Source organism: Nipponia nippon, unplaced genomic scaffold (assembly GCF_047370975.1).
Source record: "Nipponia nippon isolate SJK-2023a ecotype South Korea unplaced genomic scaffold, ASM4737097v1 scaffold_30, whole genome shotgun sequence".
NCBI lineage: Eukaryota > Metazoa > Chordata > Aves > Pelecaniformes > Threskiornithidae > Nipponia > Nipponia nippon.
The window spans coordinates 3,142,633-3,168,804 of record NW_028262348.1 but is presented as its reverse complement, the minus strand read 5'-3'; the positions used below and the strand labels follow the sequence as shown (position 1 = coordinate 3,168,804).

Sequence of the window (26,172 nt, the reverse complement as noted above, 5' to 3'; positions counted from 1 at the left end):
AACCATTTTCTGCTGGAGAACGAGCCCTCTCCCCTCTTTCCCCCCCTGCACACCCGCTCCCCTTGCCGCAGTCTGCCCGGGCCGGGGGGGGCTCCGCCCGCAGGGCCCCGCTCCTTCCCAAAATCTTGCCTTTTCCCCTTCTTTTCCACCCTTTTCCCCGGCATCATGCCGAGGGGAGGGCTCGGCCAGGCGGCAGCGAAGCAGATGAATTATTAGGGCAACACCGATGGCCTGAGTGCGGAAGGAGCACCCACGGACACGGGTGGGTGCTGTGCCCACGGAGCTGCTAGCATGCACCCACGGGCTGCAGGCAAATACACCGATGCGAGCGGGTAGAAGTTGGCTCCATGCCTGTTTGCTCACACATCTCCCCGTGTTTAGATCGAAATGCTGAGATCCACGCAGCCATCCTCACCCCGAGGCCGTGGGCTGACACGTCCCGCGGGTCCGGGTGGTTTTTGGACACCCAAAAGCATTTTGCGTCTGTGCGGGATCGGCCCGCAGCGCATCTCCGTCTGGATACCCGCACGCAAGCGGAGGATCAAGCCGTGGAGAGAGTGCTAACATGCAGTCCTACTGTGGGAAAACATGCTGCACTTTGATTATTTTCTCTGTGGTTTCCAGTCTATTTGGGCTGTAGGAAAACCATCAGATAGAGCGTGGAGGGGGGAGAAAAAAAAAAAAAAAACAAAACAAACCATCAGGCAACCCAAATCAAATCAACGTTTTCTGGTTTTTTTGGGGGGGATGTTGGTGGAGAGAAAAATGCGGGGGAAAATACGGGTTTCGTTAAAATACCCCGAGCAGGTTTGCTCGAGTGGGAGCAGCGTGGAGAGGCGGTGGCTGTCCCTCGTCCCTTGTCCCCCCCCGAGGTCGAGGTCCACGGGATCCCCCCCCCCCCCCGCTATTTTTCTTTTTTTAAGGCAGACCAAGTAAATCTGGCTGGCGCAGACCAAGTTAGAGCCTCTCCGTGAAGCCTTAACCCACGCGGGATGGATGAGGGGGGTTGCTAAACCTTGGCTGTCGCGGGTGGGGACAGACCGGGATGAAGGTGCCTCTCCTGGGGCTTGGGCAGGCGAAGGTTTGCATCAGGGTTTTTCTTGCGTCATTTCTCTTTCGAGGGAAAAACACGCGGGTGGGGAGCGGGATGCTGCCGGCGGGGCTGCCCTCGGGTGGGGGGGCTGAGGAGAAGGGGCAGCCCCCGGGGCAGCCTCTGCCATCGGGCCGGTACCTTTGGCACAGATTTTACTGGAAGGGTTTCCAAATTCTTTTCCAAATATAGCCCCGGGGCGGCCGCCTGCCTCCCGCCTCCCCCGTGTGCCCTTCACGGCTCTGAGCCGCAGCCGGGGGACAATCGCGACCCCCCCCCAGGCGGGAGGAAATCCCGGGGGGGGGGAGTCCCACGCAAAACACGCGTGGAAGCTGCGGGACCGAGCCCAAGGCCGAGCCCCGCCGCCCTTTGCTTTCCCAGCAGGTTTTTTGGGGAGGGAATGGGGTGTTTTGGGGCCTTCTCCCCTGCTGTCACCTCCGGTCCCTTCCCGGAGGAGGGGACCTTCCCCGCTGCCCCGTCACGGGGACAAGGAGAAGGGACAAGGATTTCTGCTCCTACCCACGCGGCCTAACCCAAACCTGGGCATCCCCACTCAAAACGCCTTGGAGGAAAGGGGGGGGGGGGGGGGGTCAGTGCTGGTGGGTTGGGAAGCGCTCAGCTCCTGTGGGGACACCCCCCAGCCCCATTTTGGGAGAGGACCCCCCCCCACTCCAGCATTCCCATCCCCGAGTGGAACCTGGGCTGGGGGCAGGCGGCAGAGGCCGGGGGGGGCTGGATACCCCGACGGCAGCTGGGGTGGGGGGACCCCTCCCCAACCTCCCTTACCCTGGGAGCCTTCAAAGATCATTTTAACAGCGATAAATGTGATTTTCCCCCCTCTTCCCATTATAAAAGGCTCCGCCTGGGATATTTCTCCCCCATCACGTTTTTATAGCGAGATCAAGGACAAACTTGTTGCGTTGTGGTGGCGGGTCCTTGTTTTGTGTTTTTTTTTTTTCTTTCCTCCTTTTTTTTTAAATTCTTTTTTTAAATTATTATTCTTTTTTTTTTTTTCTTTCCAAATGCTCTTCGGGGTAAAGCTCGGAGAAGTTTGCAGCTCTCCCGCTGCAATTAAGAGGGAGAGGGGGCGAGATCTTGATTGCTTCTGCTCCTTGCGATCGCTTCGGAGGTGGGGAAGGGGGGGCGACGGGCGGGAATTGATTTTAGATTTCTCTTTTATGTCGGGTCTGGTTTCTGGTGATTAAATTTCTCTCTTATGTGGACTGAACCTAGGGATAACTGATTAATAACATGCCACTTGGCGCCAACACGGGGTCTCAAGGCCTTTAATCGGCAAGATGCACAGGAGAACAGAGAGAAACACAGAGCAGGACAAAACTCCACCAACTATTTTAGCCTGCTGGTCTCTGCCTCGGCGGATTTTTTTTTTTTCTTCATCTTTTCAGTATTTCCTGCTAAACTCGTAAACTTTATTTGATTTACAGCTATTTCATGAACCTGCTTAAACTAACATGTGTTCCGTCTTGTCCAACTGAATCATAAAAAACAATCTTGGATCCAAACGAGATTTTTTTTTTTTTTTTTAAAGAAACGAGTTATTAATGACAGAAAATAGGCATTGTCTTGAACGGCGGCTCCTCCGGCCCCCGGAGCGGGGAGGCTGGCGGCTCCTGCGCCCGGCAGCCGAGGGGGGGACCCGGGCTCGGCTCCGCAGGCACCGCCCGGGCTCCGGGCTCCGCCGAGGAAGGGTTTTGCGGGTAGATTTGAGCCCTTTTTTTTTTTTTTTTTTCCCCTAAAAAAAAAGAATAATTCGTTGGAAATGAACGATTTCTAAGCGTACAGTGCCCAAAATGTGCTCGCAAAGGCATTAACCCCCAGCCCCTGCGCTGGCAGCCTGCGGGGACGTACCGGAGCAGGTAAAGGCACAAGTCTGTCTGCAAAAAAAACCCAAACATGCACGAAATGAGCCCTTAATGTTTTCTCAAATCCGTGAAAGCCCGGTTTTCTCTGCCCACAACCACTTCTCCACCTAGATCCAGACAGACACGCACGTTTCCAGCAGGAACGCTTAATGTACGTGGAACAGGTATAAATCTCTAGCGATGTATATGGATGGACGTAGAAAATCGGGCTCACCAAACCGAGTGCCAACAGCAGTGCCCATTCCCACCCAAATACTCAGCCCCGTTCCCCACCTCTGCGTGGAAAAAACACGCCGGGAAAGCTACCTGCGAGCCCCAGCGGGAGGCTCGGCCGGGGCCCGCCGCTGGCAAAGATCGCGGGGGCTTCCCCGCACACTCGTGGGGCTCTGCCCCTCGGAAATCCCGTTTCTCTGCCGCGGAACCATCCGCGGCCGCGGAGGGCCCTGAGATTTACAGCTTGCGGCCTCATCCAGCCCTGGCACAAGGGCCAAGTCCTTCTATCAGAGCGGGGAAAGTGCTCTTTTTTCCTTGTCTCTTCCTCCCGTGGGTATTTTTTTTTTTTTGCACTTAATTGTTGAAGACAACAAAAAAACTTCTCAGGAGCCCTTTAGCTCATTCGCATAATCTGTATTTCCCCCCCACGATTATTTTGCCCGTGATGCCCGCACGAAGCCGCGTTACCGCCGTTCCCGTCCGCGGAGCGGGGCTGGGGGGGCCGCCCCCCCCCCCCCCGCCTCCCTGGGAGCGTCTCCGGCTCCCGAAAATTTGTGGGTATCCTGTGAATATAGAGGATAATGTGGTGATAACTGATCGGCCCCGCTCGGCTGGGCTTTTCTGCATTATTTCGGGGCGAGAAAATCGGGGAAAACGGAAAAAATGAAGGAGGATGAACGAGATGGATTGGGACGGAGTAAAGAGGGAAAGAAGAGTTGGGAAGAAAGGGAGGAAGAAAATTTCCCGGGATGAGGGAGCTGTTCGGGGGCCCCCGGCCGCCCCCTCCCCGCCAAGGGCTCCTCTCTGCGGGGGAGCCGGGGCCACGGGCCGGTCCTGCCGCCCGTGGGGGCCACGGGGGGAGGAATCGCAGGTGTCGCTCGGGCGGCCTTTTCCCAGCGACTGATTTTCAACCTTTGGGTTCGGGCTCCTCTCCCCACCCCCCCGCCCCATCCCGCCCCCCAGCTCCCCCTTCAAGGTCATTGCAAGATCACTTTCAGGGAAAGCCTTTCCCCCTCTTGCCCCCCAGGAGCTTTCTTCCCAGGGCGAGAGCGAAGGCCTTATCTGCTTTTATTTTCTCTTGCGGGCCGAGATAACGCCCTGCCTGCCACCCAGTTCGGGAAGAGCCGGTGAGCCTTTCCATTCTGGCATCGATAAGGCGCCCCTCCCCATCGGGAGCATCGGGCACTGATCGGAGCGGGGGGATCCGGTGGGCACCCTGTGCCAAACCCCCCCGGACTGCCTCCCTGAGAGCGGGGGGGGAGAGAAATTCAGCCTCCTTCCCCCTTGCCCTGGGCAGCGCTGCGCCCACGGGAAAATTTGGGGAGGGGGCCGAGCCCCGCTTCCCCCGGGCTGCAGTTAATTCCGGGGGAGATGTCTTTTTGGAGGCAGAGAAAAGCGATTTTTTTTGCTCCAGGGATGCTCCTAGCTTGACTTTGGGACCCTCTGCCCCCCCTCCCCGCTTGTATTTGGGAGACAAAGGGACCTCCATCCCACGGACACGCGGGGGAGGCTCCGCGGGACAGCGCGGCTCTGCAGCCCTGCCTCGGCCCGGCTCCTTATTTTTCATTTTTGTCACCGTTTTAAAGCCTGGAGTTGGCCTGGAAAATTAATGAGCTGGAGGGAGCGGGGAACGGGGTTTAATTGCAAACTTTTTTTTTTTTTTTTAAAGTAGCCAGAAGGGCGGCAAAAAAAAGGACCCGAAACCACAAACTTTAAAAGAAAAATGCTGCTCACCTGTAATTATATATATATAAAAAAAAGCTCGACCCAGGTATCTACCCCCGAAGGCTCGTCTAAGCATACAAATTCTAGACCACTAAATGCAGGGTTTTGTAATGGAAATAGTGACACCAGGAGAACTGTATGGGCGTTATTTTGACACAAACATCTTGCTGATAACCCCCCAAATCAAGGCAGTCACTCACTGCTCCAGCAATTTAGGGGAAAAAAAAAAAAAAAAAAAAGAAAAAAGTGAATGGACCAGAATGCTTCCAGGGAGGATGGTTATTTGAAATCGTTGTTTTCTCCCAGGTGCGTATTTCGCCAAAGCGCGGATGCGGCCAACAAAAGGGAGTTGGAAATGAAAGAAGAGCGAACTGGTTGGAGAGGGGAAGTAAATGACCTAAAAATGGAAGGGGTGGGGGGAAAAATATCCCCGCTATGGGGGAGCTAAATCTCTAGGAAAGGAAAAAGAGAGAGTTTGAAAGCCCCAACCGCCGAGGTGTGCGCGGTGTCTGCGGCGGGGGCGGCCGGCGGCGCGGTGCCCCGGCCCGGGCAGGGTCCTGCCGAGGAGGCGGCGGGACGCGGAGGGCTCCGCCGGTCGGGTCGGCCGCCCCAAGGAGCGGTTTTAAAGGGTGTGCGGGGAGGGGGGGAGCGCGTTCATGCTCGGCACTATTTCTTACTGCTGACACCTCGACCCCACTGCAAGCCGGTACCCCGGCCGTCCCCCCCTCCCTCCACCTCTCCAGGGTAAAACCCGAAAGGAGAAACCTCCAGGGCGAGGGACACCCTCCAAGGGAGCGAGAGGGCAGAGGGGCTGCGCAGGGCTCCGGCCATGGCACCCCCGAAAACGGGGGATCCCCGCGGCCTGAGGCCCCCGGGATGGGCGGCGGGGCCCGGTCTGCGCGGGCCTGATCCTGCGCTCCTGACTGCGGCGAGGAGCTGAGCGCCAGGGATCGAGCCCCGGGGGGGGGCTGCAGGGGCCTCGGGGGCTCCCCCCGCCCGGTCACGCACCCCCACACCCACGCAGGTAAGTGCCCGCGGTGTGGGCGTGTGGGTCCGTGGCTGCTGATGGACGCCCCGCTATTTCTACGTATGGGGGAGCTTATATACGTATATATGGAGTATGGTGTATAGGCGGTGTGCGCATTTCTCCATTCAGCCGGGCTTTGGGTGTGCGCAGATTTGCGACCCCTCGCAGGGCGCTGTGCGGGCAGGTCGCTGCTTGTGCGCACCCCAAAGCTGCGTGTGAGCCATAGGCGACGTGTAAATATTCACACGCGTGGAGAGCGGACGGGGCACGGGCGGCTTGCGCTTCCATAGGTGCTGTCGTGCCAGCGTGCAGCACGATCTCGTTATCCGCAGACCCACGCGTATAGGATTTTGTGATGTGTCTGGGTATATATATGTATGTAAACGGACAGTATATTGTACGCGTATCTATATATCTCTGCGCTTTTGCACGTAGGTTGTACGTTCAGTTATAAAATTTGCTTAAACTCTTGAGCAGGGAAAAGGTACGGTGTGTGCGTTTGCAAACTGCCTGTGTGTGTCCAGACCCATACGTGCACGCACACCTATACATATATATGTATATATGCCTGCATACGTGTGCCAGCTTTCCTACAGCTCCTCTTTCCCCCGCAGCGGGCGGTTTGGGGGGCAGCCGCAGCACCCCGCCGGTTCTGGGCTCGGCCCGGAGGCAGAGCGAGGGGTCCCCGGGCCCGGTCCGGAGCCTGGGGGGGGCCTCAGGGGGCACTTGGGGGGCGGGGGGGGGGGCGATCGGGTGCGGGGGGAGGCTTTTATTTCTGATTTGGGATCAGCCTTCAGCAGGAAGGTCCTATCCTGCTCTGGCAGAGCCAGCACCTCGGGCGGTCGGTGCCAGCCCCGCAGGAGAAGGCGTTGCAAAGTCCACCATCACCCTCCGTGAGGTTTTTCCCCCCATTCCGGTTATTTGGGGGGACCCCGAGCTGAGCAGCGTGGCCGAATCCAGCGCTGCACTGGGGCAAATCGGAGCAAGGGAGGAGCTTTTCCCCCCCGACCCCCTTTTTTTATATCTTTATTTTTTTTTCCATCCTTGCTGGTGTTTTTTTGCTAAGGGCCTTGGCTTCCCCTGGCTGCCTGCAGAGCTTGGTGGTGGTGGGGAGAGCTCAGCCTGGGGAAACCGGGTAAATCCAGGCAGGATTTTGCCTGCAGGGAAGGGGAATGCTGCCTGCAGCCCCTCGGCCGGAGCGGGGCCGGGGGTCCCCGCCTGCGAGCACTCACCCTCTGCAGTGTCCAGCGCCTGCAAGACCTCGCTCGTCCTTAGCTGCTGCTCCTTACTTTCTCTCTCCCTATTTCTTCTCCTCCTCTTCCTCCTCCTCTCTTTTTCTGTTGGAGGAAACAACGTTTTAGCATCGGTTTGGGGGCGAAATCTTGCTGCAGCGGCCGCGAGTGGATCCCCAAATCCCTCCAGGATAAGGGAGCGCCGGGGGAAGGCGCGGGGCAGCGCCGGCGGCTCCTCTGCAGCCCCTGGCTGCGCTTGGAGGCATTTGGGGGGGCTTGGGTCTTTTTTTGTTTTTGTTTTTTTTTCCCCTTGTCAATCGCATTTGGCAAATAATCGCCTCGATTTACTGCTTTCTTTTTTTTTTTTATTTTATTTTTTTAATCAGAGCAAATAATTGGTTCCCGAAGCACACTCGAATCTGTGCAAATAACCAGGTTATCATTTACTATATATAGCCCGGCGTGCTCGCTTCCAGAGATGCCGGAGCATTCATTTGACAAGTTTCCTGCTCACTCTAATAACGTTATTAAAAAAAAAAAAAAAAACCATATTAAACTGAATAACGCCAATACCATTGGATTAACTGGGCTGCGCCTGGTGAAGCGGGAGCTTTGCTACTGGTTTCCCCCCTTTCATTTCCAAGAAAGAGTGGGTTTTGCTGGAGTTTCCAGCCACCCCGTGTCTGCTTGGGTGATAGCCACTCATGTGATATATACCTCCTCACACCCGCCTATATACGTACGCGTTGTGTGTCTCGGCGTGTGAACGTATATATTTATGTGTATATATATACATATACGCGTCTATACAGAGAGGTTGCATGCACACAGCCTCGCTGTATTTTGCATTGCACCGAATGGAGGGTTTTTTTGGGGGAAAAAAAAGCAGGAATCTCCCTGATAGGGCTTTAAAAAGAGGAGAATAATACAAATTAACCTTCCATTACTGCTGCAGTCAACCATGACAGAATAGGCCAGTTGCGTGGTTGGTGACGTCTCCGTGTCCTATAGGAGCAAAGCTCGTGAGATAGCAGCTATCGCCTTGAACTCTCTTTATTTTATTGGAGTATGGCTGGTAATAAACAGTAATATTTAATTTGTCTGAGACCACAAATCGGCTTCTAGCTGGAAGGCTCCTTCGCCTTGACATTACCGTCCTAGAGAGCCCGGACTTGCCGTCCTTTTCCCAGCTGCTTTTTTCCCCCCCCCCCCTCCTTCTTCACCCCCCCAACCTACAGACGGAAATAAATTCGATTTATTTGCATCGTTTTCAACTTGTCTTCAAGGTGTTTGAGAGCTAGTTTGGCATTGGAGAGGTGAGTGCTTTCCCAGGCAGCGGCCGTGCTCGGGTTCGCTCTTACAAACTTCGGAGATTTTCACTTTTGCCTTTCTCGCCGCCGAGGGCAGGGAAGCTGGTGCTTCGCCCGCTACCAGCTGCGAGAAACCTTTCTCCTCGTTGCTTTCATTTGGGTTGTTTTTTTTTTTTAAGAGAAAACCCACTTCTTTCGGGCGAGTGGATGCCTCGGGGGATGCTCCCCATGGGCGGCGCGGGGCGGCTGGAGCCACCGCGGCCGCGCTCCGCGCTCCTTCCCCGGCTTTCCCGCAGCACGGTGATCTCCCGCTTTATTCCCCCCCCCGGCTTTTTTTCCTCCTTCCCCCCCCCCCCCCCGGATTTGCACCTTTCCGAGCAGCTCCGGTGCGATGGGAAGGGCTTGGCCGGAGCCGCCCGCGGGCCCCGGGGCCGGGGCCGCTCCCGCCGCCGCCGGGGAAGGAACCTCCCGCTCCCCTCGCTCGTTTGTTTGTGTTTGGAAAGGCTCCACGGCTCCTTTCCCCTCTAAAAATAATGAAATATGGGACAAGCTTTGTTCTGTTTGTTTAAGTAGCGTTCTCTGGCTTATTCTCTGCGGCTACAAGTGCAGTTATTTGATTATTCTTATTTGCAACCGTTTACTGTTGGCTGTTTCTTCTCAAGGGGCCGTTGGAAGCGGCGGGCACATGGAGGGGGTTTGGGAGATGCCAGACTACACCCGCACCCCTTCCCCGAGAGCCGCTCACCCCCAGGCTTTTCCTCACCTCAAACTTTCCGAGGGCTCCGGTGTTATCGCGCCCTGCGAGAGTTGGGGAGCACGGGTGGGGTTGCTGAAAACTTCCACGAAACGCAAAAGAAATGAGCGAGAGGCAGAAAAGAGCCGAGGATTTTTTTTGTTTTTTTTTTTTGGGGGGGGGGGGGGGGAAGGGACAGCGACGAGAAGAGGGTGGGGGCAGGAGGAGGGTGGGCAGAGCAGATCTAAACCATGCCATTTATTCCGAGTCTTATCAAAAATCCGCCTCGCCAATCTGGTTCTCTTCAGCCTGCAGAATGCGACAGGGAGGCTGTTTACCCTGCGCTGACCTATTCAACTTTACCCTCCAAATAATACATTAAAAAAAAAAAAAAAAGAAAAGGGGGGAGCGAGAAGGGAGCGAAGGACGCTGCAGATAAACCCGCAGCCCCGCTCCTCGCTGACGGTTTGATTATTTGGGGACGGCAAAGAGCTGCGGGGGGCTGCGGCCCTCGCCCGTGGCGGCGGGGCCGTGGGGCAGGCGAGCCGCCGGCCGGGCAGCGCTGCGAGGGCTGAGGAAGAAGAGGATGAGGAAGGGTAGAGGAAGGATCCTGGATGCCTCCAGAAGCGGGGAGAAGGGCCGCAACCCCACGCACACCCCCCCGGGGTCCACCTTCCCTGGCTTTCAGTCCCACTCCGCCGCGCTTCATGCCGGTTGGGTTTTATTTCCCACCCCCCCCCCCCAGGTTATACCCATGAGGCGAGTCCGTTTGGGGGGGATCCCCCCCAGCCCCCCAATAAAAGGCCTCTGTGAGCACTATCAAATCTAGAACCGGGTTTTAATCCACCCCTCCAGGCTGCCTGTGAGGGCGGGGGGGGCCGGGGGCGGTGCGGGGTTACCGGAGCCAGCGATTTATTTAAAGGGGTGAGGGAGGGGAGGAAGGGGGGGGGGGCATATTCCCAGGCGCTGAATTTTCTCTTTGGGTGGGAGAGGGGGATGGAGGAGGGAGGGAGGGAGCGGGGAAGGAGGTAAGGGAGAGGGGGAGGGCTGCTGGGGAGTTTGATGATTGTCTTTGTGCCTTGTTCTTGTTTGCCGGCCAGAAAAATAGGCTGGAAAAGGAGGTTTGGGGGGGAGGGGGCGGGAGGGAGGGCTGTATGAGAGGGAGTCTCTCCGGAGCAGGATCCCAGCTGGTTGGGCAGTGGGTCCCGGCACTTGGCGAACGGAGCTGGACGAGCCCACGTCACCTCCGCGCTCCGCTCCGCGCCCGGCTCCGCGCAGCCACGGCGGCAGCGCCGCGGACCTGCCCGGAGGAGCGGCCCTTGCCAGCCCGCCCGAAACTTTTTTTTTCTTCTTTTTTTTTTGCAAGGGGGTGCTGTTTTCTTTTTCCTCTCTTTCGTCCTCTCCTTTTTTTTTATTACTATTATTTTTTTAATTTTTTTTTTTTTTTTTTTTTTTTTTAGGTGGGGAGTAGAAAGAGCGGGGTGGAGAAATCTGTATCTTCCAGATCAGGCTGAGAAAGGGGTGGGGGTGGGGGCTTTATCTTGGTCTCAGGATCCTTTCTAGTGCGTCTGACAACCTGGAAGTGTTTGGAGAGAGCAGGAGGGAGAGAGAGAGAGAGAGAGGGAAGCAGGCAAGCAGGCTTGCATTGGATAGATTTTTTTCTTCCAGGCTGGGTTTTCACATGCTGATCCGCAAATAAATAAATAAAAGGAAATATGCACACGAGAAGCCTGATCCCATTCTAATTTCCATTGCAAAGGGGGAAAATATACACATACATTATATATATGGAGATGCATTGATTGCATGGAATTCAACAAGCAAGGTAACAGCTCTTCCATTGCCATGTATGTCCGTCGGTGTCTGTAGTCTGTGTGTGCGAGCGAGGGCGAGCGAAAGCGGCTGGCCGGGGCCATTGTTGGCCACAACTGGTCCTTGCCGAGGAGCTGCGAGGCCTCGGGAGACGTGGGGTGCCGGGGGAGGGGGGCCGCTCTCTCCGGGGCCCCCGCCGCCGTCTGTGGGGCTGGGGGGGCCGGGGCCAGGCTGGAACAAAAGCAGAGTGGTGATTTCCCCCCCCCCCCCCATCCCACCCCCCTTTTTTTTTTGTCCCCCCCGCAAACCCATTTGGTGCTACTTTAGCAAGGCAAGATGCATTTTTCATCCAGCCACCGCGGCCTGGTTCTGTCAAGCTCCATTTCTTCTCAGAAGCTCTTTAAAGGGGAAAAAAAAAAAAATTAGAAGCCACGGATGGCCAATTGCTCTTAGTTGTTGGGTTATTTTTCGCCGTCACCCCCTCCTTTTTTTAATTATTATTATTTTTATATCTGCTTAATTGCGCCTTGACGCGGAGAGCATCGGGGAGGCTCGCTGGAGCCGGGCTGCCATAGCTGGGTCCCTCTTTGTTTTAATAAGCATGCTTTATTATTATTATTTTTTTTTCCCTTCGCCCTCCCCCCTAACTTTGCCAGCTCAGGGGGAATAATAGCTCCAAGCTGGAGGGAAATCGATTAAAAAATGAATAACCGGCATTTCCCAAGCTGCAAGGAAAAAAAAAAAAAACAGTCTAGGGTTAAAAAAAAAAAAAAAGAAGAGGAGGAGGGGAAGAGAAAAGCCTTAAATGGTCCCTGGAGCTGCGGCTCTGCCCCCGCGGGCTGTGCCCGCAGCGTCCCTCGGCTCCGCGCACTTTCCGCGCATTTTCCGCGCTCGGAGGGGTTTTGCTTCGCCCTTCGGCTGCTGGGGGGAGGCAGGGAGCAAGGGCCGCTTCTGTGAGCGGCCCGCAGCTCCGGAGGTGCGTTCCCGGGCTCCCCTCGCTTTTTGTCCCTCTAAATTATATATACGTCCATGTATATATTACCCACCACTAGCAGGGAAGATCATTTTCTTCCCCCTCCTTTCCGCTCCCAATTTTCCTCTGCATTTAAAGGAGAATTGCCTTTCCCCCCCCCTCTTTTTTTTTTTTTTTTTTTTTTAAACGGCTTTTAAATATTGTTGCAGGGAGAAGAACTCATTTCAAAACATTCTCGTACTTAAAAACAATATTGCCTCCATATGGTTGGCCTTTCCAAAATGAATCCCCTTCTTTGAAACATGCGAGAAATATATTTTTTTAAAGCTACTAAAACTCTAAACTCCTTAAGAACAAAAACCTAACAGATAATTCAATTGCTTTTATCTTTTTTTTTTTTTTTTTTTTGTGCTGCTTTGAAACTTTTACCGTTCCGGACAGAGCCGTTAAAGCTACGCCAAAATACTGCTTTTAAAACTTGCTGTGGTTACTCGCGTCAGATGTAAATTGTGGATTTTTTAAGTTCGCTTTCTCTGCTGGTGCAATTTTACCCCAAATGTTACGGCTTGGTTCACTTCAGCCCCGATTCCCCCCCGTTCCCCAGCCCGAGCGCGCGTTACCTTGCACAGCGTCTCGACCGATTGATTTATTTGCACTTTTATATTTTAATTCTCTCGTCCATCCTTTGCTTTACTTGCAGCTGTCCGGGGTGGGGGGAGAAAAGGAGAAAAGGCTTTTTTTATTTTTTTCCATAGGGATGCGAGAAGTTGAATTTTCTTTGCAAATGGGTTTGTGTCAGGGGCCTCGCGTCTCAGTAGCGTTTGCTTGGTGGAAACCGGTGTGGGGTGAAAGCTCCCACATCCCTGGGAGGAAAGCGGGGCCTTTGGGCCCCCCGAGCCGGGGGAATCGGAGGTGCTCAAGGCTCGGGGGAGCCTCAGCCCCCCCCCTCGGCCCCCTGACCTCCAGAGTCACTTGTGTGATGAGTTAGCCAGTCCACGGCCCCCCGGTGCCTTGCTCCCCGTATCCTGCCAGGCAGACCTAAAATACGCTGTTTACCTTTTCCAAAAGATGCATTTAATAATACCACCTCCCCCTTCCCCTCCCTCCTCCCCCCCCCCCCCAAATCCTATCATCCCTTGCGGGCTGCGATAATAAATAAAAGTCTTTATTTCTCCCTCTCCCAAAGTTAAAGGGCCTTGCTCCCTCCCCGGGCAGCTGGAAGTGAGTTGTGGGCAGCGTGGGTTTGTCGGGCGGCCCTGCCTAGCGCACCGGCTCGCTCCCCATCGCATACGTATATATATATTTTATTAAACGTCAGCATTGACTTATGCGTCTCTTATCTCTGCTCTCTCCCCGATGTGTGCCTGCAGTGGGGGATTCAGCGAAGGAAGCTCGTAACATGGCGGATAGCGAGGAAGGCTTTGGGCTCCCGACCACGCCGGCTGACTCGGAGGCCAAAGAGCTCCAGGCTGAAGCCAAGCAGGACAGTCAGCTGGGGGCCACCAGCAAGTCCCCCACCTCGCCCCAGGCAGCCTTCACCCAGCAGGTAAGGACCCCCCGCTCCTTTTTTCTCCCCCTCTCTTTTTTTATTTTCCCTTTTCTCTGCATTTCTCCCCCCAAATATCAGCTTAGCTGGGTGGCTGCTGCTGCTCTGGGCGGCGATGAGCCGTTTTAGGCCCCACGGAAGTGAAAAGTCTCACCTGATGGTGGGCCTCATCCTGCTGTAGTGCTATTTGGGGTCGTGTTCAAGCGGGGAAGCGCAGGCGTGAATACTGGGGTGCGCGGAGGGGCACGCATGGAAAGGCACCCAAAATACCCGAGAGCGGCACCCGCTCGTGCAGCGGCAGACGCGCACCTACAGGCGTCCACGCGTGAGTGTACAAATGCACACGCGAACACGCACACAGACAGCTGCGTGCGCGTGAATATATTTGCTGTGCCCGTGCGTGTTTGTGTAAGATATAAACATATATATATATATACACGCACCCCTTGGATACCCGGGTGTAGAGATACAGCCGCGCTGGTGCACCCGCAGCTCTGCCCGCACCCACGCAACGGGCCCTGAGGAAGGGCAGGGGGCTGTCACGCGTGGGCACCCCCCGTAGCGACCCCGGGGTCCCCCTCCTTACCCCTCCATCAGCCCTCGCCCCCTCCCACCCCGGGGCGCCGCGTGTTGCCGGGACACGCGTGGGCTCCCACGGGGGACCCGCCGGCCGCAGCTCCCGGCGGACCTCCGTGCTGCCGAGCAGAGCGGGCCGGGCCGGCAGCGGGGTCAGCCCGCCCCTCGGCTTCTCCTTCCCCGCCGCCGCCGGGGCCTTCCCCAGCCGGGCCGGGCGGTGCTGGGAGCCGGCCCCCGGAGCTCGGCCCCAGCCGGCTGCGGGCAGCCCGGGGGAAAAGGGGGTTTTCCACCGAGATCGCCTGGCCCCTCCGGAGAGCCCCGCTTGTCCCCTGGCAGGTAAAGCCCCGGGGGGGAGCCTGCACCCGCCGCGGCTGCTGCCCACGGGGGTGCGGGCGGGAGGGACGGCGGGGCCGCTGCGGGCACGGCGGGGCCGCTGCTGCCAGGGGTACCGGTACCGGCCTTGTCCCGGGGCTCGGGGCTACCGTGTGCATTTGGAAAACGCCCCCCCCGATGCGTTTGGTGGGGTGCTTCGGCTCCATTTTCGGTGTGTGTAGGGGTCCCCTGTGCCTCCCGGCCCCACGGTGCGGGGATGCGTTGTCCCCGCGGTGGCATCGGGGGCTCGCCGGGCCCCGGCCGCCAGCAGCCCTGGGGGGATGAATAAAATGAGGGGGCGAGGGGAGCCGAGATGCCACCCCACGCCGCTCCAGCCTGCAGAAGCGGAGCCGGCGGGTGTAACTCCCCTCCGGCTGGCTCCTGAGGGCCGAAGCGCTGGGGTTTTGCTGCCAGCGGCGGCTGGGCTGGGAGGACGCGGGCTGGAGCCGGCTCCGGGCGCTCCCTGCTCTTCCCTCCCCGCCGCCGGAGCGCCGAGGCCCGCAGGATCCTGCCCCAGACCCCCCCGCCTCGACCGGCATCACCGGGCTCCGGCCCGAAATCCTATTTTTCCCGACTTTGCAAACACACAAGGGGCCGGGTTTTCCCGGGAATACCCCGCGCTCCGGCCCCCATCGCCCGGCCTTTTCCCTCCGAGCTTCTCGGCGGGGCCGTGCGGGGCTCTCCCACCCGCGGCGGGGCTCTCCCACCCGCGGCGGGGCTCTCCCCGCACCACTCGGGGCTGAGGCTTTGTGCCTTTTCCTCCCTCGCAGGGCATGGAGGGGATAAAAGTGTTTTTGCACGAACGGGAGCTGTGGCTGAAATTCCACGAAGTGGGGACGGAGATGATCATAACAAAGGCCGGGAGGTAAGGAGGGGGGGGCCGCGTCCCCCTGCGTGGCTGGATCTGCCTCGTTTGTGCGTGTTTGTGGGGGGAATTACCTACGGCGGCGGGGGGGGGGGCACGCGTGTTCGCACGGCCGCGTGGGTGAGGGTGCGTGGCCGCGGCCCCAGCCCCGCTCTCCCTGACATCGCTACGGTCCCGTGTGCGAGACCCCCCCGTGTCTGTGTGCCACGGCCACGGGAGAACCCGCGGAGCCCTGCCCGCCGATGCCGGCCGTGCGGAGAGCCCTCCCTGCCAGGGTGTAGGCAGAAGAAATTTGTTTCTTCTGGCTTCTTTCTTAACCAGAACAGTTGGATCGTTAAATCCCAATTTCAGGCCTTTGGAAGCTTTCCAGGCGAAGGCGAGTTGCAACCACTTGGCCAAAAGCTAACCTTGTTTAGAGCAGCTCGTTGGGCGATTTCGTTGGTATATTATTATTATTATTATTATTATTATTATTATTATTATTATTATTATTATTATTATTATTCTTCCTCCTCTTCTTCTTCTTCTTATTTTTAATTAAAGAAGCAGCTCGTCCCTTCTGCGATTTTGCACCGCCTTACGCTGTTTACACAGCTCGCTCATTTATTTTGCCCACGCTGAGGCGAATATATCCCCAACACCCACGCCCCCCCATTTAAAAGTATATGTGGTCTTAAGCTACTGTTTATAGACCGATAGCAAAGCTGTTTAGATGCATAGAGATGTGTCCGCAAATAAATAGCATGCGGATCTAACTGCGTCCAGACCCACGCTTCTCTATGTGTGTGTTTGCCTGCGTGGGTGTGTAGAAAAATATACAGCCTTGCAAATCCAGCTTTATTGGGACTGCGCCTAATCGAGTCCATCACCGGCTTAGTAAAGCCGATCTATAGTTTTTTATACGTGCGCGCGCGGTTATTTGCGGCGATTTCGCATTATCTTTAATATTTTGGAGGACTGGTAAATTGAGGAGTGCCTAAGCCAGCGAGACCCAGTAAAATAGTCCCTCCAGTCCCATCGGCAAACCGGGGGCAGCCCGAGAGAGGCTCTTTTCGTTGTGATTTTAAATTAAAATCCTTGGAAGAAGGGGGGGGGGGAACCCCCTTCCACGCGTGGGAATAGATTGCAGGGGCACAATAAACAACGCGGAGTCAAACTTTCCTTTGGCTCTGTCATCTGGCATTTGTTGTGGTCTTCCAAAATTTGCCTGAAGAGGGAGAAAAAAAAAAAAATATCGAGCTGGTTGTGTGAAGTTTTAGCGAATAGATGTGTCTCCCGGCTCGCCTTCCCCTTGAACCTCGCTGCTGCTGCTGGAAAAATGGGTTTTAAAGAAGGGGTTTGCGTCCAAGGGGACGTGGTAAAGAGAGAAAGGGGGGGGATGGATGGGGGGACGGGGCGGGGGGCCGGGGTGCTGCACCCCGATGTGGGGACAGGGGCTGGGGGAGCGGTGGGACCGCCCGAAAAACCCGAGTTTAGGGGGAAAAAAAGGAAAAAAAAGGGGAAAAAAAGGGAAAAAAAAAAAAGCAGGGCATGGAGGGAGACGTAAACCACCTTGCAGAAACTTCAAACAAATATGGCAGTGGACAGAAAGCTCAGCTGGAGAGCAATAAAATAGACATTTCCAGGGCAGGGCTTTAGGGGGATGGGGGCTAGGTGGCCTTGTGTCGATAATCCCCCCTGTTTATTGTTGGAGAAGGCCGTGTTGGAGCGGGGCAGGTGGTTTCGATGGAGTTACAGATCATTCTTCAGGTGGAATTTGCCTCCTTCTCCCTTAAAATATTCAAGCTAAATCCCCGTTTTCTTCGTTGGTCGCTTTTTTCCCTCCCCCTCCAGCTTTTGACAACCGAATTAAAGCCCAGCCCAGATGCCCTATCGCAGAGATAAGAGCCTCGGAGAAAAATGCCGTATTTTTAGAGGTGTGGGGTTTTTTGTTTATGCGTATTTTAAGTCCAGGGATACATTTTCCTCCGCTTTATTTTTAAATATTTGGAAAGCTCAAACTAAAATAACATCAGTGTTTTAAATCCCTGCCTCGCAGTAATGGAAAATATTTCGAAAAGCCCCTGTCTTCGGTGCGTATCCGAGTGTTTCCAAGTATTTGTCAGGTGTGTTTGCTGATGTCTCTGTCCGCCCTGGGGCTGCACACAGATTTGGTGGCACACCTGAGGGCGGGCAGGGGATTTTTTTTAGTCATATCTGCACATAGAACCGTTGATACATCTCGTGGTGGTAGGAATATATGTATTTTAAATATAAATATTTCTAGAAATATAAATATTTCTAGAAATATATATATATATATATATTTTTTTTTTGGCAAATCTCCCCTCCTGTTCCAGCGGTTTATGTATAGAGGGAAGCAACTTGCTTCCAAAAGTTCTCACGACCAGATTTGTTCAACGAAGGGGGAGGCGAAGTCTTGGCGAAACGACTAATAGTAAAAATACGAATAGGCGAGCAGGCACACAGGAGGTGACTAAATAACTCCGTCAGCCTCGTCATTCCGATTCTACCTTGACAAACGGCCTGTTTGGCCTCAGCCGGGAGCCGGCGGGGTCCCCAGCAGCACCCAAACCTCTCCCGCACCCCCGGGAAGGGTGCACCCCGCCGCTGCCCCAGCCTTTCGGGAAGGTCCATCCCAGAGCCTGGCGTTAAATTGTATTAAATGACCCCTCCCCGTCTCCTCCTCGCAAACACACACACGAATCCACCTTGGAAAACTTTCCTTTCTCCGCTTTTATATTTATATATATATATTTTATATATATATATATATTTTTTTTTTTTATAGGCGTATGTTCCCCAGTTACAAAGTGAAGGTCACTGGACTCAATCCAAAAACTAAGTACATACTGTTGATGGATATTGTACCAGCGGATGACCACAGATACAAATTTGCAGATAATAAATGGTAGGCACGCGTGGGGGAGAAGGGGAGCCCTGTGGCGGGGTGTCTGGGCTGGCCAAGCCCGGGCACGGGGTGGGGGGACCCCGAATCAGCGGCTCCTCCTTTTTCCCCGGCAAAGGAGAGATGCGGGGCTGCGGGGGCTCCACCTGAGCCCCTCGGGATGCTCCCGCCGTCCTCGGCGGAGAAATGCATCCAAAAAAAGGAGACAAAAAGCCTGTCGCGATTAGCTAACGATAATTGTAATCCTGTTTGACGATGAGATTATTGGCTGTTGTGGAGCCGAGGGTTTAATTATATTAAGGAAGGGAATATTTCGGGGCAGGAAAATCTTTAGGGATGGGTACCCGTCCTTTGCTCCTGGCTTGGGTGCTGGTAACTGGGGGGGGGGGGGGGGAGGAAGGATGGGGTTAAACGGGGAAACGGCGAGAGCCGTCTCCGGCGGGAGAGGTGCCAAAAAGCTCCATTAATTCCCCGAGCAGCCTTTGTAAAGGCTTTTTCTTCCCCAAGCACGGCGTGCCCGGCCGGCACCGCGCTGCCTCCGCGTACGGGGATGCCGGGGGCGGGGGATGGGGTGCAGGAGCCCACGGGAGGGACCCCACTGAGGGGGGGTGGATGGGGTGCAGGAGCCCACGGGAGGGACCCCACCGGGGTGGGTCGATGGGGTGCAGGAGCCCACGGGAGGGACCCCACCGGGGTGGGTGGATGGGGTGCAGGAGCCCACGGGAGGGCCCGGAGCTCAGTGCCCGTGTCCCCACGCAGGTCGGTGACGGGGAAGGCGGAGCCGGCCATGCCGGGGCGGCTGTACGTGCACCCCGACTCCCCGGCTACTGGTGCCCACTGGATGAGGCAACTGGTTTCCTTCCAGAAGCTCAAACTCACCAACAACCACCTCGATCCCTTCGGCCATGTAAGTACCGGGGGCGGGAGAAGGGCACGGGGCTGCCGGGGGCCCCACGCGTGGCCTCCCCCCCCACTGCCGGCACCACCAAGGTCATGGCAATGTCACCCATCCCCAAATCCGTTGTGTTGGTGGGGTGTTATTTTTTTCCCTGAGAGGGTGGGGTGAACCCCAATGAAGGACCCCCTAAAAAAACTGGAAGCATAAACCTTAAAAATGGGCTATTTCGCAGCCCTGCGTGGGAATTGATTACAGATCCCCGGGGCCTGGAGTCCACGAGTGGGCGAAACGCGCCCGGCTTAATCGAGTATTTAGCTACCTGGTTTTAACCTCACGGAGAGCCTCGGGGCGGTAAAACCTGCTCGTTGCCTCCGTGAATTCGGCTAATAGGTAAAATCAATCAGGCATAATTATTCAAGGAAATAGGACCTAAACCCATGTGGATCCCTCGATCCAAAAAAAAAAAAAAAAAGCAACAATAATTAAAGACAATAAAAAAAAAAATTGAAATCCCGCTAGAGCTTCGTGGACATAAACCGGGCTTTGCTAGACCCGTGAGGCTGTGAAAGCTTGTGTGAATTCTGCAGCCAGAAACAGCCCTCCTTCGAAGGTCTCCAAAGATGCCTGTTCCTCTGAGCGAATATATATGCGCATGTATGAATAATATATATATCTATAAAAATATATATATAATTACTTAAGCGCGTATGCGAATCCAGATCCCGCTCTCCCTTTCCAAGAGCGTATTTTTCTCCAGTCTCATTTCAACACTTCGGTTTCATTTTTTTTCCCAAGTTGTTTTTTTGTTTTTTTTTTTTTGTTTTTTTTTTTCGCTTTTTCATAATAAACCTTACGCTACGAAATCCCTGCCCACGCGGTCGCTAAGAAGAAGACGGGGGGGCTGCAGGGCAGAGCGGCCAGAGGAGCCCCCAGCCCACCCCAATGCTGAGCATCTTTTGACGAGTTCTCCTTTCCCCCTCCCGTTGGGGAGTTAATTGTTTTAATTTTTTTTTTCTTTTTATAATTTTTATTTTCTGTTAATTTTGCCTTGAGCTGGGTTGCAAGCGCTGCTTTCCAGGGATCGGGATCATTCCCCCGGGGAAGCGGGAGGGGAGAGCGGGGTCTCCGCAGCTGCGCACCGGGGGGGGGGGGCTCTTCCACCCCCCGGGCTGGTTTTGGGGAGCAGTCCCGGGGTGGGTGGGTGGGATCCAGCCCGGGGAAGGGGGGGGGGGGAGACGGGGCCAGGCATCCCCCGCTGCGAACAGGCGGCTGTGGGGAAAAGTCCCTCTAAAAAACCGAAGGCGCGGAGGGGACAATGAGGGACTTCAGAGGAGGAGCTGCACCAGGAGCCTCTCAATTAGAGTCGCTGTAATGAAATTAAAAACCATTAGATCGTTCACCGTTGATGTCTACGACTTTCCTGGATGTCAAAGCAATTTGCTTAAACCCCCGGGACGGGGGAGGCGGCGGCGGGGCGCGCTGCGTCTCGCTGTCGCCAGGGTCCGGCAGTCATTATCGTGACCGAACGGCCCCCCGCCGCCCCCCCCCCCCCCCCCCCCCCGCCACCTTCCCCCGAGATTAACCCGGTCCCGAGCAGGGACCGCTTTTTATCTTGAACACAGAGCGTCCCCCCTATCCCCACCACCCTCCTCTCCCATCCTCTGCGGGTGGCTGCCGGGGGGGCACTAAATCCCTCCAGCCCCCCCGCTTCCAGCCCCCCTTCTTGCCCCTTTGCTCTCCGCAGGGGGGGGTTGAGATGCCCAGGCCATCCTGGTGGTGAGCTGGGAGGTTTTGGGGGCTATGAAGAGCCTGGAAAGGCGGAGAGCCCCCACCAGCAGCAGGTTCAGGGTGGCAGGACGGGTTGGGGGAGCAGCTCCGGCTCCCCCCTCGGGGGTGGGGGCACAGCGGGTCAGGAGCCGCCTTTCACCGCATCACCCGGCCCTGATGGGCTCCGGGAGGGGTGGTGGTGCAGGAGTTTTCTTGAGAGAGATATCCCCCCACCCCAGCACCTAAATCAGCCCTTCTGGGGGAGCCCTGAAGAGGGAGAAGATTTTGGGGAAGGGGATGCGAGCCCCTGTCCTCCTCCTCCTCCTCCTCTTCCTCCTCTCCCCATTCCCGGGCAGCGGGGGGCGTTGCGCCGCGCTGTGCCCCCTCCATTCCCACGGGATGTCCTCTCCTTCTCCCCTTGCCCAGATCATCCTGAACTCCATGCACAAATACCAGCCCCGGCTCCACATCGTGAAAGCGGACGAGAACAACGGCTTCGGCTCCAAGAACACCGCCTTCTGCACCCACGTCTTCCCGGAGACCGCCTTCATCGCCGTCACCTCCTACCAGAACCACAAGGTGAGGGCCGGCCTCCCCTCCCCGCTCCTGCCCTCCGCTGCCCCCCCTCAGGGCCTCGGCTCCCTTTCCCCTTCCTCTTCTCTTTCCCCCTTCTTCTTGTCTTTCCCCATTCTTCCTTCCCCCTTTCTTCTTTTCCATTCTTCTTTCCTTCCCCCTTCTTCTTTTCCATTCCTCTTTCCTTCCTCCCTTTTTCTTTCCTTCCTCCCTTTTTCTTTCCTTCCCCCCTTTTTCTTTCCTTCCCCCTTCTTTTTCTTCTTCCCTTGTTCTTTTCTTCTCCCCTTCTTCTTTTCTTTCCCCTTTCTTCTTTCCTTCCCCCCTTCCTCTTCTTTTCCTTCCCCTCCCCCTCTTCTTTCCCCCTTCTTTCCCCCTTCTTCTTCCCCCCCTCTTCTTTTCCTTCTCCTCTTCTTTTTCTTCTCCTCTTCTTTCCCTTCCCCTCTTCTTTCCCCCCTCTTCTTTCCCCCCTCTTCTTTCCCTTCTTCTTTCCCCCTTCTTCTTTCCTCCCCTTCTTTTTTTCTCTTCCCCCCCTTCTTCTTTTACCCTTTTTTCTCCCCCTTCTTCTTTTCCCTTCTCTTTCTCCTTTCCTCTCACCACACACCCGTCCCATCCCCTCTGTTATTCCTGGCGACACAGACAAAGCATCTAAAGACAAGACTTAGGGCTAGCCGAGGAGGAATTAGCTCAACAGAATGGTTTGCTCAGAGAGGAGACGACCAACCGAGGAAGTTGGCTTTATCTTCTTTCCCCGCCATCGGTCAAAGCCTTGTAATCTGGAGAAGGGAGCCCAGCGCTCCCCTCCGCGGCCGGGGCGCTGATAACCCGGCCTGGCCGCGCTCCGGGCCTTTGTTTGGGGAAGGGCTCCTTCCCCGGATCCCCGGCTGCTCCTCGGTTGGCCCTGCGGGGAGGTCGGCGAGGGGCTGAGGGGTTGGCACCGAGGAGGCCCTGGAAGGAAAGGGAGGCTCTGCGCCTGAAATCAGCTCCCTGCCTGCCCAAGCAAAACAAAGCGGGGGGAAAAAAGAAAAAAATCGAATAAGGTTTTCTTGGGGTGCTGCTGGGCCGACACGCGTGGGTTCCCACTGCCGCTCCCCTCTGCCTGCCCACCCGGGGGGACCCCGCTGCGGGGCTGCTGCCCCCTCTCCTTCCCCTGCTCGGCTTTTGGGCTTCCCCAGCCAGCGAGGAAGGAGGCGGAGGAAGGCTCAGGGCTGGGGGGGGAAGGCTCAGGGCTGGGGAGGAAGGCTCAGGGCTGGGGCAGTTCTCAGCAGATGTATTGAGCGATGCCTTTCACTGACTGCTCCTCACTGGTGCCTGCAGACCCCGATAGCCCCTCTGCAGGGCAGAGCCCCATGAAAAGCCAATTTTCCTTTGGGAAAAAAGGCAAATTCCTCCCCAAATCGCCCGGCAAGCGATTACTACAAGCTTTTACTGGTACTTACTGGCAGGTAGGATGGCTCCTTGCGCTTGACAGAGTGAAATCATGCGCTTGTTTTTTTCAAACGGAGAAAGGTCATTTAACACCGCGGATAAATCCTGGGTGCTTTCCCGGAGATGTAAGTAGGAAGCTCCTAAACCTGCGTGAAATGATTGCGTTTCCTCCGTCCATCAGTTGGCAGGGGAGACGCGGCGAGCAGAGGTAGGCTGGAGAAGAAAGAGTGTTTCACCATAACTAGGGAGAAAAGAAAATACTTCCCTGCCCTTTAAAATAGGAGCTATTGGCACAACCAGGACAAGCAAACTGAATCCAAATTGAGTCCTGGCCAAATTATGCCTTAAATTATAACTCCGCTGTGGATGCTATAAAATCAAGTTTAACTTCTGCTTGATGGATTCGGAGAAAGAATATAATATTAATAGAACTGGGACTTAATAAAACAGGACACACTGCTCGCTTTAAAGGCATTTCCCTATGAGAAAACAGACCTGAATTTAACTGCTTTCCTTTGAAGAAAAATAGGACTGTTTTATAGAAAAAAAAAATTATCATGCAAATAAAACAAAAGCAAAGCAGAAACATGTAAGTACAGTAGTTTGGGAGAACTGCCATGTTAGGAGGAGCAGAAATATTTGATTGTAAATCAACAACATCTGGCTGATAAGAAATGACATCTGCGTATCCGTCTCTGTCAAAACACAGGCACTGACAAACGCATGAATCCCTACAGACACACACGCGCTCGCATCCCAGCAGACACCCGCACCCGCACACAGACACCACTACATATTTTACACAACCCCCTACACATTTTACATACGCTTACATCCCTCTTCCCCCCCGACACACGCATTCCTCTTCTTGCTGCACCAAATCGTTGGGGGAACAAATAAAGAGTGGCTGTAGCCCCAAGATAAAGACCCAACTGAGAAAGATAGAGCCATAAAAATAAACCAGGGAATGATCTACCCTAAATGGCATCTCCCTCCAGGGAAGGGAATAAAATTTGCAGCTTGCCCCAGTGCAGATGGAGAATCATACCGGGGCCGAGGCGGCGCGCAGCTGATGCTGCTGCAGATGCTGGCTGTGCGGAAGGGGCGACAGCCTTCAGCTGAGCTGAGTGGCAAGTGGGGTCTTCTCCACAGGCAGAAACCCGACTTCAGCTTTCACAGCTGAGATGTTGCTCAGCAAAACATATTTTTACAATGCAAGGCAGACTGTGTTTCCCGTTGCCATAAACGATCGCGGTCCCACTGGTCTCTGGCTCTCTGCACTGAGCTCCCCGGAGGGTCTGCCTGTCCGTCCCCACGGCTGTTTGTCAGTGCGCTACCTATTTTTTCCCATTTACAGCCACCTCTCTCTCACTTCCACCCATCACCTGGAGCGCAGCCTTCACGCAAACTTTCCTATCCGCACAATCCCACGCAGCTTATATACACCAACCTATTTTACACACAGTTTTTATACACCCACGTATTTTACACATGCACACACACACATCTATGCACAAATTTATATGCGTATGTAGTTTAGGTTTCAAGAGCTATGTTATAGGTGAATTATATTACAATATAATTGTATGACTCGCCCATAAATGTATTTGAGCCTATGCTCACACAGCTTATAGAAATACCTGCCTGATTTCAGATCCGCCAATTTATTTCAATAGCACAGCTGCAATCCCAGTGTAGGGCTTGTGCTTATTTCCCCTGATATTTTAGACAGCCTTAAAAGATATTTAAGCACACTGGGATCTCCCCCTCCCCAGCCTTCCTCCCCAAAAGGAGGCTTAAGCCATGAAGAAAGCTTTGGTAAAGTTTTGAGTGTGGTTTTCAGCAGCTCGGTTGAAAACCTCCCCCCTCTCTGCAACCCTGAAAAAATACCCCAGAAATATTGAGGTGTTAAAATAGGTCACAGGCACATTTCATTTCCTTGCCGTTTACACAATGGGTGCTTGCAATCAGGTTGCTTCCCAAATATTAACTTCCCCTGCAGTTAAGTACCATTTTGCTGTAGCTTAAATCATTGTGCTACTAGCTCATATTTATTAGGTACTAGCTCTCTGCTTAGGACCAGGAAATGAACCCTAATAGACAGAAATAATTAAGGTTCTGCCCTCATGAGGATTCTTTCAAAAGCAAGAATTCACAACAATTATTCTCATTAATTTTTACAACCTACTTTCCCCGTTAGCTGGACTTGGGCTTTATATTGGTTTCCCCCCCTCAGGATATCCGGTTTTATGCAGATTTTTTTTTTTTTTTCCTAAGTTATTTAACATTCTTTGTAGCCCAAATTCTTTTAACGAAACGTTAGCCCCAGCTGGGATGCTATAGGCACCCAGAAATGCTATGAGCACCATAGTGATGCAGAGAACCAGGGAAGGGCCTGACTGCAGACTGATCTGATGCACTCCCAGATAGCCAGTGGGCATAGAGAAACGTGTTGGTGGGCTTTCTGAATATATAGGTTCATCCCACCCCCAGAAAGACCCTCGTAGTAGAAGAGCGCTGTTAAGTTGGCCAAGTCAACCGGTGCTCCATCCTGCCAAATTTTGGACAGCTGCCTGTGCAGCTCTGCTCCGAGGACGTGGTCTTTTGCCGCTCTGCTGGGGCATCTTGCAGGGCTGGGTAGGTGTAGCTGCCGCTGGAGGCGGGCAGGTCCTTGGGCTTGGGATGTTCAGTTCTCCTTGTCTTTGGTGGCAGATAGCCACCTCCATCGCTTCAGTAGAGTCCACCAATGCGGTGGCTTGGCTGGCATCCCATGGAGTGCCTCCATGCAGAGACCGGACCTGGTCCGGTCCCCTGAAGCAGCCCTGCAGGGCTGTGTTCTCCAAACTCTCCCTGCCCAGCCTGGGGCCATTTGCCCCCAATCTTCCCACCTCCATAGCAAGAAGGGGGAGCCTCTCTCCTTACTCAGGGCAGGCTCCTTTCTGAAGGGGGGGTCCCCCAAGCACTGAGAGAGCCAGGGCTCCTGGGGTTAAGTGAGGTGAGACCATGTATCTCCTCTTCATCACCAGGACTGGTGGCTTCTGTGCAGCCCTCGGTCACTCAGGGACTGCAGTGAGCTCTTTGCCTCTCACTGACCCTCTCTGGGGCTCCTCACATCTCTACTCTCACGTGCTTAGTCCCGTTCCAGGCTTCAGTGGGGGAGTGCTTCCTTCAAGAGGTCTTGTGTCCTTCACGACCTGTGTCTGGACCAGTCCTGTCTCCCTCTGCTCCTTTGTCCTCAGTCTTG

The 26,172-nt window shown here is 55.0% G+C and overlaps 1 protein-coding gene and 1 long non-coding RNA gene across 6 annotated transcripts in view; one reads left to right on the top strand and one right to left on the bottom strand.

Annotated features, from left to right (window-relative positions):
- Window positions 1-26,172, top strand: part of TBX5 (T-box transcription factor 5) — a 134,542-nt gene that overhangs the window by 83,312 nt on the left and 25,058 nt on the right. Inside the window, exons 1-6 of one of the 4 annotated variants that reach the window (XM_087768468.1) lie at window positions 5,420-5,935; window positions 13,369-13,544; window positions 15,263-15,357; window positions 18,149-18,268; window positions 19,025-19,172; window positions 21,357-21,509. In XM_087768468.1, coding sequence (XP_087624594.1) covers window positions 13,398-13,544; window positions 15,263-15,357; window positions 18,149-18,268; window positions 19,025-19,172; window positions 21,357-21,509 — 663 coding nt within the window. In that variant the 5' untranslated portion in view covers window positions 5,420-5,935; window positions 13,369-13,397. Of the gene's footprint in view, window positions 1-5,419; window positions 5,936-8,261; window positions 8,487-10,777; window positions 11,039-13,368; window positions 13,545-15,262; window positions 15,358-18,148; window positions 18,269-19,024; window positions 19,173-21,356; window positions 21,510-26,172 lie in introns of those variants that run through there. The other 3 variants (XM_087768469.1, XM_087768467.1, XM_087768471.1) reach the window with 3 other exon arrangements.
- LOC148054408 (uncharacterized) lies at window positions 2,457-9,355 on the bottom strand. 2 transcript variants are annotated; one of them, XR_015707170.1, is made up of 3 exons: window positions 9,244-9,355; window positions 7,171-7,275; window positions 2,457-2,843 (listed from the first exon to the last, which is right to left on the bottom strand). It is a non-coding gene; the product is annotated as an uncharacterized LOC148054408 (long non-coding RNA). The 2 variants fall into 2 exon arrangements; XR_015707169.1 differs by lacking the exon at window positions 2,457-2,843 and having other exon boundaries at window positions 7,167-7,275.